Below are 14,410 nucleotides of genomic sequence, written 5' to 3'. Positions count from 1 at the left end.
TAAAACATAACATCATATAAATACACTATGTAGCACTGAACCCCAACCCTGATAAGTATGAAGGGGAACTGAACTGTTTTTGAGTCCGGTGACGGCAATGACAGGGTCGGAGCCGTTGAGATGCACGCTCCCGATGACAGAGAGCTTAGCGTCCGCCCAGTAGAGACGCTCGTTGAAGTAATCTACTGCCAGACCTGGAGGGAGAAGGAGGAGAAGCAGAGGAGAGTTAACACAAACAGAGACCAGGCTCAGCATACTACAATGTATAATGCTAGGTATTAATGCTAGGCTACAATGCTAATGCTATACAGACCTGTGGGCCACTGGATATTCTCATGGACCAGGGTCTGTCTAAGGGTTCCGTCCATGGCTGCTGTCTCAATCTTAGGATGGTTTCCCCAGTCGGCCCAGTACATGGTCCTGAGGACACAGAGAAACAGTCAAAACAGCTCAGCAGGAAATACAAATGGAATATTTTGCATATATTTATATATATATATATTTTTTTATTATTGGCATTCCAGGACAGTTGCAGCAGCTGTGGTGGGTGCATAACCAGGCCAACCCAGTACAGCGGGGCTTGGCTGGGTTTGGCTCAGTAGTGGTAAAGGGTACTAGTCTCTCACCCTCTCTGTGGGTCCACTACGATGGCGTAAGGCTCATCTATCATGCCTGAGATCAGGGTCTTGCGGTGTTGGCCTGATATCTGGGCCACCTCGATCACATCTCTGCCAGAGTCAGTCCAGTACAGGTTACCAGCCACCCAGTCGACCGCTATACCCCGAGGCATTTCCAGATGCCCTACAATCTAGTCAGGGGGGAGAGATAAGATATGGTTGTTAAGTTACTGTACATCTCATTAAGTTGTGAACAGAAAACAACAGCCCTTTCTGAGCTATGAGACTTATTTTGCACTAGACTGCATTCCACTAATATTGTATCACACATAGGAAGTCATGACGGTGCCCATGTTTTAGTGTGAGTGCGGTGTGTGTGTTTGTGCATTTTCGGGTGTGTCTATGTGAGTATGTGTGCATTCATTCCTGCTTGCGTCAGGCCTCACCTCCAGGGTTGTAACACTACCCTCACTCTGGCGACGGCTGCGGTGTGTATTCGACGATGGACCAGACGAGGAAGTGGATGATGATGAAGGAAGCTCGTAGGAGGAGATCCTGCCCGTGTGCCAGTTGGTCCAGAAGATACGGTTGGTCTTGATGTGCAAGTCCATGGCGTCGATGCGCACGTTGGCATCGCCCTGGAAGGTCTGTTCGTAGCGCCAGTTGGGCATGCCAGGGTCCAGGCTGCGGATCTCGTTGTCGTCTGCGATGTAGAGCACCTGTCTGCTACTCTCCAGGTCTGGAGAGAGAGAGGAGGGAGGGAGGGGGGAGATGAGTGAGAACGTTAGGGACAGGGTGGGACGGAGGGGGTGGGAGGTAGGAGGAGTGAGAGAGGTAGGGAGTCAGGAAATGAAAAGAGAACTTCGACACACAGAATCCATGAAAATGTCAATGAAAGAATACACTATTTCAACTATCTAGGGGTTTGAAGATACAACTGCACTACTAGAAGAAAACTATGCTACTTACTGTCAGCCTTGCAGGTGTCGTTGATCCTGGTGAAGTATTTGTGGCAGCTGCACTTGTAGGATCCCTTGGTGTTGTTGCACATGTGGGAGCATACTCCAAACTGCTTACACTCATTCTTATCTGAGAGGGGACAGGGAGTGGAGGAGAGTTAATAAAGCTACCTCAAAGAGCATTTGAACAACAAAACAAAATATGTTGATCGAGCTCCCAGTGAGCGAGTGTACATTAAATGTGGGCTTGTAACCTTGTAATGGCAATTTGGGATGTGGGATTGAGAGTGATATACTGTATGTAACTTGTGTGTAAATGGTGAAATCAGCTTGACCGTGTTGAGGACATTCAGGTGGGTATAGTGTACCTTCACAGGTGTTATGGCCAGTCTTCTTGAAGCCTGGTTTGCAGGAACAGAAGGAGTCTGTCCCGTTGGTGACGCAGTGTGCCTCGTCCCCATCCCCACACAGAGTCCTGTTACTCCTGCAGTCATTCAGCTTGGTGTCTGCAGGGTCAGAGAGACATTCACACCACAGGCAGGGAAAATAACATTTAGGATCCGCAAACGTGTTGAGCCATTGGAAGGTTAACTGGACATGGTGCTAAACAAACACTGTCTTTTCTAACATGCCATGAGAACTGTGTACATGAGTAGACGTGGGGATGTGTTAACCAGTCATGACTTGGAGCACCTGTCTTGCAGTGGATCTCATCTGAACCGTAGTCCTCACAGTCGTTGAAGAAGTTACAGCGCAGGTTGGAGCTAATGCACCTCCCATTGGCACACAGGAACTCATCCTTCTCACAGGTAGGCTCGGCTGGAGGGGGCTCTGAGAAAACACAACAGAGCAACCATCAGATTTGCCAGAGCGGATAAATACATCAATTTAATGAAATGAACATAATGACTCTGATCCAATGTCCATACTAGCATACCACTTAATATGAAACAATTAAGTAATGTATTGGATATGCATTCTGTTATATGTAGCATAAGTGGTATGCTAGGGTGGACAGATCCAACCTCTCCACAGGGAAGAACAGATCATCAAGGAGGGCACCAGATAGCCTTGTGTTGGTCTATGTGCAAAAGGCCAGCAGCACAGTAAACTCACGGCAATTGAGCTCATCAGAGTTGTCCCCACAGTTATCAACTCCGTCACACTGTTTGGACACCTGCAGACACACACGGTCGTTCTGGCAGCGGAAACTCCTGGTGGGGGGGCACTGAAACATCCCTGAGGGGAGGAGAAAGAGGGGTTAGGAGACAAGGAGTTTGAACAGGCTTTAGGGTACATACCCTTTTCACACTATCGCGACAACCAGAACTGAACTGTACTGGCTCTGATGTTTTCCTTTCACACAGTCCTTTCCATCCCGATTTCAGCCACTGGTGGATGAGTAACCAGGCCAACACAGTACAACTCAGCTCAGCTCTGTAGTTTGAAAAGGGTACTAGTAGACAGGATATGATGTCACAGGATGTGATGTCACTACTCACTGCACTCGTCAGGATTCTCGTCAGAGTTGTCTCCACAGTCGTCCTCTCCGTCACACTTCCAGGCCAGGGGCTTACACAGTGTGTTGTTACACTGGAAGTCATCCAGGGGGCAGTGTTTAGCTAAGACATGGAGAACGGAAGAAGAACAAGTGTAGGTTGTCTATTACTGACCCGGTTCCTATAAATCCTACCACAGGCTCCAGAATCCCTCTCAATTAGGAAAAAGTTAAAACGTCAATATGACCACTCTCTTTTAGCACTGTGGCCATCTCAAATAGCACCATGAGGGACACACTCACGGGCAATGTGACACTTCTCCTCATCACTGCCGTCCAAACAGTCAGCGTCTGCGTCACAGCGCCAGCGGTTGGGGATGCAGTGGCCGTTCTTACACTGGAACTGGTCACTGTCACACTTCAGCTCACAGCCGTCCTGAGGAACACACACACACAATAAGTCCCTCACTCTCAAACAATGTATGAAACCCTCACAGATCATCAACATCATCAAAGCACAACCATTACAGTGGATGTCCGAAGACAGGATATCCAAATAGCAAGGTTATTTTATATGTCCTCCTCAAGTAAAAAGGCTAAGCTTTAAGGTGAACCGATAACACAGAGGGTTGTTAGTACAGTACGAGTCAGTAGTGTTATCTATTACACAAGTATCTGACCCAGCTCTGTTGCTATGATTGAGTCAAGTGTGTTACCTCATCAGATCCGTCAGCACAGTCATGGTCTCCATCACACTTCCACCTCCCGGCGATACAGCGTCCGTTAGTACAGGCAAACTCACTCTCTGAGCACTGCCGTGGCACTGTAAAGACACACAGCAACACAGGTCTCGCATAAGTACTGTATAGCTTCGCTGGAAATGGCTTCCAAATATTTGCCGTTTTTAGTACAAGTCCAAACTCACAGGGGAGAGCATGCACAACACCTCACAACACACCACACCACACCACACCACAAGCATGGGCACTCAGATGGAGGGCAAACAATGGTGGTCAAAGGAGAGCTCCAGAGATTCAATACATTGCATCTTCACTGAAACTGGTAACATAAGTGGTGTGCTTTCCCTCTGCTTTAACTGACTTAAGCGTCTTAGAAAATAAGGCAAAAGCTTGGTTGAGTACAATGGCCTCAGGTGGTCATGTAGGAAATGACAATACTTCACATAACAGTAGAAGCACTCCTTTGGAGCACTGCTCTTGACCTCTCACTGTTTGAGGAGATATCAGGGGGGATTGGAGTTCAAAATGGGCAGCATTAGACATACAAATGACTGCGATGGGATTGAATGGGATGCAATGGGAGAGGAGGAGTAGTCACATTAGGGCTCCAGGAGATGGGGATGGTTAAAAGTGGAGACCTACCTCTGGCCCATGCCAACAGGTCAGTCAGTGTGAAATGAAACATAGAAATTACATGAGGTGAGATGCATAAGAGATGATATTAAAAGAGTAAAGGCCAAACTGAATGAATTTCTACTGAATGAATGGCAACTTTTCAGGTAAGACTATGTTTTAGCTACAAAACATACCACAAGAAGACACAGACAAAGGCAAATGCAAGAATCAAACAATTGAAACTGTATTTCGGCAGTCATATGGAGCAAGCCACCAAAGCCCAATGTCTAATCCCTAGAGGAGCACAAACCATGAGCATTCTATAAACGCAATGGAACAATGCAGTGATACTGTACTGGTGACATGATCGAATGAGGATAGAGTGCACTAACAGGGATGACACAGGGATGACAGTGAGACACCTACCGCACTTGTCCTCGTCCGAGTTGTCCCCACAGTCGTTGTCGTAGTCACACTGCCAACGGCCCGGGACACAGCGGTTGTTCTTACACCTGAACTGGTACGGCTCACACGTCCTCTCATCTACACAGAGACATACACCGTCAACTCCGTAACACAATTATATAGAGTACATGCAGTCCAGGATGTCAACGCCGTAAAATGAACCGTCACACAGCAGAACACTACCAAAACAGAAAGATCTGCCACGAAACATAACTCTACATCCTGGGTATCTGCTTCATAATTGAACCTTCTACACTAGAGGTCATTGCCAATGTTGACGACCAATCCATTTTGAGGACCAATCATACAGTGCCATGGATGCAGTCCCAGATCCTAAACAAACTCCATTGTAATAAGAACTGGAGTTCTGAAGCTGCTGGTTGAGCTGTCTCTCTGTTCCCTAGGCGACAGAACAGAACACCCACCACACTCCTCTTTGGGTTCGTCAGATGAGTCTCCACAATCATTTTCTCCGTCACACTTCCACCGGGCCGGGATGCAGCGTCCAGAGTCCTTACAGCGGAACTCATCCACGCCACACGTCATCTGGGCTGGAGGGGGGAGGAGAGGAGGGGGGAGGGGAAGAGGGGGGAGGGGAAGAGGGGGAGAGATTGAGGCTTGTAACAGGCCAGATAGACTGAGTAAAGTAAAAGGTGATGGGGGAGGATGTTACGAGGTCTGTAAGATCTAGTGCATTTGTAAATGACTAGTTCGGTATGTTAGCCAGAACCCGTAAGTATAAACTTGTATTCTACTTCAACATGGATGCTGAACTTGACTTGTGTGTATGTCATTAGTCTAGAAGAGTCTTCTGAAACAGAGGGGTGGGGTCTTACTGCAGTTGGCTGGTTCGTCCGATCCATCCACACAGTCATTGTCACGGTCACACACCCAGACGCGAGGGATACAGCGCTTGGTGATGGCACACTGGAACTGGGTGGGCGCACACGTGACCTCGGCTAGAGGGAGAGGGAGCAGACAGACAACTGTTACTGACTGGAAGCAACTCACAACATCAACACTTTCCTTATTATTGAACATCTATCCAGGTTAGTCTCACTGAAATGCAACCTATTTTACAAGAAAGACCTGGCACAAGACAGCAGCATGGCCAGCAGTAATACCACAATAAAGTACAAAGTACTAGACTGATACAACATGCATGTAAACACATATATGTAGATGGGGAGATGGGACGTGTGGACTCACGGCAGTCCGTCTCATCCTCTCCCTCTCCACAGTTGTCCTGTCCGTTACAGCGGAATATTCCCGGGATACAACGGCTGGGGTGGGAGCACTTGAACTGACTGGGCAGACAGACGTGGATATCTGTAGAACAATCACACACGGAGGAAGACATGTCAGAGAAGAGAAGAGAAAGAGATGGGGCTAAAAAGAAAGTGTGGGAGAGGGCAAGAGAGAGTGGGCGAGAATGAAAGATTGAGGGAGTGAGTGAGTGAGAAAAGAGGGAGACAGACAAAGCATGAAAGAGGCTGTACCGCAGTTGGCCTCGTCCGAATTGTCCTGGCAGTCGTTGTCGCCGTCACAGATGTAGGCTGGGTTGGTACAGATGCCTGTCCCACATTGGAACTGGCCTGGCCTGCACTTGAACTCAGCTATAAGGGAAAATGGATGACACAGACAGAGACACAGTCAGATTGTGGTTGTTTTAAAGCCTGAAACTACCCCCTACCTCTCATCCTCAGAGCCCTGTAGAAGCATCAATGACCCTTTGCTATACATCCACATACTCCTCATTCACCCATTTTATGTAGCGCTGGCTTTGCCAAGGTTGTGGGTTCAATTCCCACAGGGACCACATACACACACACTAGAAATGTATGCAAACACTTTACTAAGTTGCTTTGGATGAAAAAGTGGCACACTCACGGCATTCTGTAGGCTCGTCCGAGCGATCCCCACAGTCATCCTCCGTGTCACACTTCCACCAGAAGGGGATGCACTTGTCGTTCTTACACACAAACTGGACGTGGAGGAGAGAGGAGAGAGAGAGAGAAAATGGGTTAGCAAACAGAGGGTGTTGCAAAAATTAATGACACATGAATGGCACAGAGGGGAGGAGAGAGAGAGAGAGAGAGAGAGAGAGAGAGAGAGAGAGAGAGAGAGAGAGAGAGAGAGAGAGAGAGAGAGAGAGAGAGAGAGAGAGAGAGAGAGAGAGAGAAAGTGAGAATGGGTTAGCAAACAGAGGATGTTGCAAAAATGAATGACACATGAATGACACATACCCTCAGCAGTCTCTAACAACAGTCTTCAGATCCTGCCTTTTAAGTTTCTGCTGATCATATCACTGAGATGAATCCTAAATAGACTGAATGGAAGTCTGATGCCTTCCCATTCATCTATTAATACCACAGCTAAATGGGGAATGTTCTACTTCCTACTTTGTTCTACTATCAAAGCCCAATTAAGAGGCTGAACTCAAGCTGATGACACACTCTACTGTGTAGATAATGATGCTTAATTAACTCACAAAGCATAATAACAGCAATGTAATATTCCCCCATTCCACAAGAGGCTCTGCTGCCCCCTAGCTGTCTGTCCCCCCCAATGGCCATATCATTACACAGTCCCTCACCTGGCTGGCAGTGCAGTTGGACATGCAGGTGCGTCCATCATTGGCCAGGTAGAAGTTGGTGGGACAGGCACACTTGTAGCCCCCTCCAGGGCTCAGCAGACACAGGTTACTACATCCGCCGTTGTCTGTCTGGCACGGGTGGTTAAACACTGGAAGCATATGGGATGAAGGGAAGTCTTTTAACTGGAACTACTGTGTGTGTGTGTCCATGTGTGTTGTACATGTTTATCTCTTACCCTCTGGCTGGCGGTAAGGGTGGTAGATGTGGATGTCCATGGGCCGGTGGAGGGTAGTGATCAGGGTGGTCTTGTTGATGCCCAGGGTCTTGTGACACCTGTTGATGGACTTGGTCTCCCAGTCGGTCCAGTAGATGTACTCCTCAAACAGAGTCATGGCAAAAATGTGGGGGATGTCCTGGGTAAGCACTGTGGACACAAACACACACAGTCATTGAGTAGTGACGTCATTAGTATCATATTACACAAAGGGCCCTGCATTTTACCTGGCCACCACCACATGACCTGACCAGGAAAACCGCTATTGGCAAAAACCTGGGTCCAAGAGTTTTTCCTAGTCAGGTCAAAACACTGGGGGACTCAAATTACATCACAATGTTGTCAGTCAAATGTATAGTCACACAATGCCCAACGACTAACACAGGGAAAACTGGTGATGGAGCATCAGCCATTCATGATAGCGCCTCACTACTGTCTATGGGTTATGCAACAGGAGCCACGCTTCATTGTGGCTTGCATACTTATCACGGTTACGGTCATGACTGTATGCATTTAAGAATGTTCCTCAACAATACACTCATTCTGTTTGCTCCATGTGTCTGGGACATGTTGCTATGGAAACACACCATTAGCTACCTGACTGTCCTCTGCTGTAAAAGCACAGTAGGCTACATCTACAATACACACATAGACAGACACACACACACACACGCCTGGATTGAAACAGCACACATTAGATTTAGGATGGTGGCATCTCATAATTGGTTAATTGATATTCTAAATCAGTGTTGAGGTTGAAACTTTATATGAGTCTCCTGCCACCTGGACAAGTCCAGTGGGAGTTTCTTCTATGATATTGGAGCCCGAGAGGAGATGTTGGTGGATCTACAGAGTGGCCTTTGACCAGCTCCCTCCCTTATCTGAACTCAAACAGCCTGTGTCTCCATCAGCAAACACACTGTCCCCATTAGAAAGTGTGTGTGTGTGTGTGCGCCTAGGTTAATGACCCACAGGTGGGCTAGCACCACTGTACCAGAGCACCAACATGGCTCCACTGTACACTACAGAACCAATCTATTTCCGTCAGGCACAAGGAACCATGGTCAGTCTGGTCAGGATAAGGCCCCAAGAACATATACAGTGGGGGAAAAAAGTATTTAGTCAGCCACCAATTGTGCAAGTTCTCCCACTTAAAAAGATGAGAGGCCTGTAATTTTCATCATAGGTACACGTCAACTATGACAGACAAAATGAGATTTTTTTCCCAGAAAATCACATTGTAGGATTTTTAATGAATTTATTTGCAAATTATGGTGGAAAATAAGTATTTGGTCAATAACAAAAGTTTCTCAATACTTTGTTATAAACCCTTTGTTGGCAATGACACAGGTCAAACGTTTTCTGTAAGTCTTCACAAGGTTTTCACACACTGTTGCTGGTATTTTGGCCCATTCCGCCATACAGATCTCCTCTAGAGCAGTGATGTTTTGGAGCTGTCGCTGGGCAACACAGACTTTCAACTCCCTCCAAAGATTTTCTATGGGGTTGAGATCTGGAGACTGGCTAGGCCACTCCAGGACCTTGAAATGCTTCTTACGAAGCCACTCCTTCGTTGCCGGGGTGGTGTGTTTGGGATCATTGTCATGTTGAAAGACCCAGCCACGTTTCATCTTCAATGCCCTTGCTGATGGAAGGAGGTTTTCACTCAAAATCTCACGATACATGGCCCCATTCATTCTTTCCTTTACACGGATCAGTCGTCCTGGTCCCTTTGCAGAAAAACAGCCCCAAAGCATGATGTTTCCACCCCCATGCTTCACAGTAGGTATGGTGTTCTTTGGATGCAACTCAGCATTCTTTGTCCTCCAAACACGACGAGTTGAGTTTTTACCAAAAAGTTCTATTTTGGTTTCATCTGACCATATGACATTCTCCCAATCCTATTCTGGATAATCCAAATGCACTCTAGCAAACTTCAGACGGGCCTGGACATGTACTGGCTTAAGCAGGGGGACACGTCTGGCACTGCAGGATTTGAGTTCCTGGCGGCGTAGTGTGTTACTGATGGTAGGCTTTGTTACTTTGGTCCCAGCTCTCTTCAGGTCATTCACTAGGTCCCCCCGTGTGGTTCTGGGATTTTTGGTCACCGTTCTTGTGATCATTTTGACCCCACGGGGTGAGATCTTGCGTGTAGCCCCAGATCGAGGGAGATTATCAGTGGTCTTGTATGTCTTCCATTTCCTAATAATTGCTCCCACAGTTGATTTCTTCAAACCAAGCTGCTTACCTATTGCAGATTCAGTCTTCCCAGCCTGGTGCAGGTCTACAATTTTGTTTCTGGTGTCCTTTGACAGCTCTTTGGTCTTGGCCATAGTGGAGTTTGGAGTGTGACTGTTTGAGGTTGTGGACAGGTGTCTTTTATACTGATAACAAGTTCAAACAGGTGCCATTAATACAGGTAACGAGTGGAGGACAGAGGAACCTCTTAAAGAAGAAGTTACAGGTCTGTGAGAGCCTGAAATCTTGCTTGTTTGTAGGTGACCAAATACTTATTTTCCACCATAATTTGCAAATAAATTCATTAAAAATCCTACAATGTGATTTTCTGGATTTTTTTCCCTCAATTTGTCTGTCATAGGTGACGTGTACCTATGATGAATATTACAGGCCACTCATCTTTTTAAGTGGGAGAACTTGCACAATTGGTGGCTGACTAAATACTTTTTTCCCCCACTGTATATACAGTGAGAAAATTATTTGATCCCCTGCTGATTTTGTATGTTTGCCCACTGACAAAGAAATGATCAGTCTATAATTTGAATGGTAGGTTTATTTGAACAGTGAGAGACAGAATAACAACAACAAAATCCAGAAAAACGCATGTCAAAAATGTTATAAATAGATTTTCATTTTAATGAGGGAAATAAATATTTGACCCCTCTGAAAAACATGACTTAGTACTTGGTGGCAAAACCCTTGTTGGCAATCACAGAGGTCAGACGTTTCTTGTAGTTGGCCACCAGGTTTGCACACATCTCAGGAGGGATTTTGTCCCACTCCTCTTTGCAGATCTTCTCCAAGTCATTAAGGTTTCGAGCCTGACGTTTGGCAACTCGAACCTTCAGCTCCCTCCACAGATTTTCTATGGAATCGTCCCTTTGATGTGGTGAAGTTGTCCTGTCCCCTTAGCAGAAAAACACCACCAAAGCATAATGTTTCCACCTCCATGTTTGACGGTGGGGATGGTGTTCTTGGGGTCATAGGCAGCATTCCTCCTCCTCCAAACACGGCGAGTTGAGTTGATGCCAAAGAGCTCGATTTTGGTCTCATCTGACCACAACACTTTCACCCAGTTCTCCTCTGAATCATTCAGATGTTCATTGGCAAACTTCAGACGGGCCTGTATATGTGCTTTCTTGAGCAGGGGGACCTTGCGGGCGCTGCAGGATTTCAGTCCTTCACGTCGTAGTGTGTTACCAATTGTTTTCTTGGTGACTATGGTCCCAGCTGCCTTGAGATCATTGACATGATCCTCCTGTGTAGTTCTGGGCTGATTCCTTACCGTTCTCATGATCATTGCAACTCCACAAGGTGAGATCTTGCATGGAGCCCCAGGCCGAGGGAGATTGACAGTTCTTTTGTGTTTCTTCCATTTGCGAATAATCGCACCAACTGTTGTCACCTTCTCACCAAGCTGCTTGCCGATGGTCTTGTAGCCCATTCCAGCCTTGTGTAGGTCTACAATCTTGTCCCTGACATCCTTGGAGAGCTCTTTGGTCTTGGCCATGGTGGAGAGTTTGGAATCTGATTCATGATTGCTTCTGTGGACAGGTGTCTTTTATACAGGTAACAAACTGAGATTAGGAGCACTCCCTGTATAAAAGACACCTGGGAGCCAGAAATCTTTCTGATTGAGAGGGGGTCAAATACTTATTTCCCTCATTAAAATGCAAATCAATTTATAAAATTTTTTTAATGCATTTTTCTGGATTTTGTTGTTGTTATTCTGTCTCTCACTGTTCAAATAAACCTACCATTAAAATGATAGACTGATCATTTCTTTGTCAGTGGGCAAACGTACAAAATCAGCAGGGGATCAAATAATTTTTTCCCTCACTGTAACCTACATATATCCCAACTCTACTATGAAACCTCAATGATGACCAAGATATGGGCGGGGAGAGAATTCTCTCAAAACATGCTTTATGTGCAACATGCTCTAGTGTCAAAATATGAGGAATTCAAATCAGGAACTCCTCTGCATCCCTCCATTCTTCTGCATGGTTGGCTGACAATATAAAGTATTGTCCTTAGTCTGGTAACAAGGCTTGGGGTATTCAGACATCATGCATATAACAGCCTCCTCAGTAGTCTGACAGAACAATAGTCTTCTCTCTCAATTGAATGGGCTTTATTGGCATGGGAAAAACTCCCTCCCTCCCTCCAACTCCCTCCCTCCAACTCCCTCCCTCCAACTCCCTCTCCCGGCTCTAACCGGCACCACTGTGACCTGTGCGCTGGACCGTGGTTCTCATACAATTGTATATGTGTGTGTGTTTGCATGCATGCGTGCGTGAGCATCTGCACATCTGTGTGTGTGTAGGCTACTGTATGTCAATATGCATTACCTGTGTGTCTGTTGGTCCCATCCAAGCTGGCGAACTCGATGTAGTCCTCTCTGGCGTCGGCCCAGTAGATGCGGTCGTTGATGAAGTCTAATGTAAGACCATTAGGCCAGGTGATCTTATCTTCTACAATCACACTTCTGTTGGAGCTGTCCATCCCGATCCGCCCTATGTGGGGGTTGTCACCCCAGTCTGACCAGTACAGGTACCTGAGGAACAAGACAGGGTACAGCATCATATTATTACACCATCAGAATCATTATTCGAGAAAAAGAGCACCATCTTGTAGACATGGTCCTTGGACCCGGATAGGACATGGCCTGACCAGGAAAAACTCTAGGTACTAGTTGTAGCCTAAATGTGGACGTGGTCAGGAAGAACTCCTGTCCTTAACATTCCATTATATTTCACAATTAATTCGTACAGAGTCTCAGACCATACAGGAGTTTATAGTTTAACCTCATGTTCTGTATGTATCATACTCTTGGCTGTCCCTCTTACCCGTTGCGTACGTCCAAAGCCACAGCGCGTGGTTCCTTCAGGCCGGTGTTCACCAGGACCGACCGGAAGGCTCCGCCTAGCTTGGACACCTCGATGGTGTCCCGCCCCTTATCACACCAGTACAGGTTTCCTCCCACCCAGTCTACAGCCAATCCGTCTGGGTTACTGAGGGAGGTCCGGTGCAGCACCTGGACAAGAGCCAATCAGAGAGTCAGATACTGGCCAACTAACCAACCAGAGTCATATACGGGCCAACTGTCCAATCAGAGCCGCAGAAAGGCCAACTGTTCAATAAGAGAGAATTAAACTAGCCTACTGTCCAATGAGAATAACAGACTTGAGAAATATCCAATCTGAAAGCCATTAACAGGTCAGTTGTCTAATCAGAGTCACAGACAGGCCAACAGACCAATCAGAGTCACTAACAGCTCAATGGTCCAATCAGAGCCAAGGACTAGCCAGCTGTCCACAGACTCAATGAGAGTCACAGACCGGACAACTGCCATACTGACCTCAATGTTGCTGCCGTTGATGTTCATACGTCGTATCATGGAGCCCTGAGTAGTCACGTCTGTCCAGTAGATCATCTGCTCTGCATAGTGGAAGTCCAGCGCCACCGCGTTGTTCAGGCCCTTGCACACACACATACATTTTAAACATATTATCTGGATCCACAAATTATATTACACATACACACATTTAGAATTCATAAATTATATTTCATTTGCAAAGGATCCAAACGTTCCAAAAATCATGTTTATAGTCATGGCAACAAAAAGCTCCACTCCTCCAAGCATACACACTCGAATGCACGCACAGACATGCCCACAAACATGACACACACATACATACAGGATATAGCCTACATCTGTTTAGATATCACTATCACTGATAATAAATACTCATATAAACTGACACCTGGTTAAATAGCACACTGATCCCACACAGTGCTTGCTGTCTCACCTGTTTTATCAGAGTGTAGTTGGTGCCATCCAGGTCCAGCTTCCTCAGGTAGTATCGGTTGGCAAAGATCAGGAAGGGCTCCTCATCTGTAGAGAGATAGACCGATAGAGGATAAGAGTTAGGGGGACCAGAAAAGGGCTCTGTACATGGTTGAACTTGTCATAAAGAGAGGCACATGCTCCCAACACTAAGAGATGGGTCATGCTCCTTGGGGCCCGCAATGGAATACATTTGAAAACATTTTACAACGGAAAAATCCAAGTAGTCCCCGCTGTTGGTCTTACCAGACGTGGACTTGCAGATAGTAGGATTGTCCGGTCGTAGCTGGAAGCCCTCCACACAGAGACAGTGGAAGGATCCGTGTGTGTTGATACAGCGCTGGGTGCAAGGGTAGGATGTGGTACATTCATCTATATCCACACACGTCTTCCCATCCCGCTTCAGCTGGAAACCAGGGTGACACCTGCACTGTAGGGCCCAGGGGACACACAAACAGCATGTCAAATACAGTAGAACACCTTTATAGCTACGGTAGGTCGGTGCTATACCAGCAGACTCACATGGTTCACCAATAGGAGGGAGATGAGACTGAGGT

General features: G+C 46.6%; 1 protein-coding gene across 2 annotated transcripts in view; it reads right to left on the bottom strand.

Moving 5' to 3' along the window:
- The window catches only part of LOC311150232 (low-density lipoprotein receptor-related protein 1-like), a 142,383-nt gene that overhangs the window by 7,580 nt on the left and 120,393 nt on the right, over window positions 1-14,410 (bottom strand). For both annotated transcript variants that reach the window (XM_084187605.1, XM_084187606.1), the window contains exons 57-80: window positions 14,100-14,283; window positions 13,816-13,901; window positions 13,365-13,484; window positions 12,853-13,040; window positions 12,355-12,560; window positions 7,727-7,915; window positions 7,491-7,639; window positions 6,785-6,878; window positions 6,394-6,510; window positions 6,104-6,223; window positions 5,731-5,853; window positions 5,320-5,445; window positions 4,856-4,972; window positions 3,791-3,897; window positions 3,378-3,510; window positions 3,079-3,198; window positions 2,693-2,815; window positions 2,270-2,407; window positions 1,945-2,082; window positions 1,587-1,706; window positions 1,064-1,356; window positions 627-808; window positions 314-420; window positions 75-194 (exon numbers count right to left, since the gene is read on the bottom strand). In XM_084187605.1, the coding sequence (XP_084043731.1) occupies window positions 75-194; window positions 314-420; window positions 627-808; window positions 1,064-1,356; window positions 1,587-1,706; window positions 1,945-2,082; window positions 2,270-2,407; window positions 2,693-2,815; window positions 3,079-3,198; window positions 3,378-3,510; window positions 3,791-3,897; window positions 4,856-4,972; window positions 5,320-5,445; window positions 5,731-5,853; window positions 6,104-6,223; window positions 6,394-6,510; window positions 6,785-6,878; window positions 7,491-7,639; window positions 7,727-7,915; window positions 12,355-12,560; window positions 12,853-13,040; window positions 13,365-13,484; window positions 13,816-13,901; window positions 14,100-14,283 (3,400 nt within the window). The remainder of the gene's footprint in view (window positions 1-74; window positions 195-313; window positions 421-626; window positions 809-1,063; window positions 1,357-1,586; window positions 1,707-1,944; window positions 2,083-2,269; window positions 2,408-2,692; window positions 2,816-3,078; window positions 3,199-3,377; window positions 3,511-3,790; window positions 3,898-4,855; window positions 4,973-5,319; window positions 5,446-5,730; window positions 5,854-6,103; window positions 6,224-6,393; window positions 6,511-6,784; window positions 6,879-7,490; window positions 7,640-7,726; window positions 7,916-12,354; window positions 12,561-12,852; window positions 13,041-13,364; window positions 13,485-13,815; window positions 13,902-14,099; window positions 14,284-14,410) is intronic.

The sequence above is a fragment of the Coregonus lavaretus genome, assembly GCF_964263955.1.
Source record: "Coregonus lavaretus genome assembly, chromosome: 22".
Lineage (NCBI taxonomy): Eukaryota > Metazoa > Chordata > Actinopteri > Salmoniformes > Salmonidae > Coregonus > Coregonus lavaretus.
The sequence above is the reverse complement of the archived record's forward strand: the minus strand, read 5'-3'. Positions and strand labels throughout refer to the sequence as shown.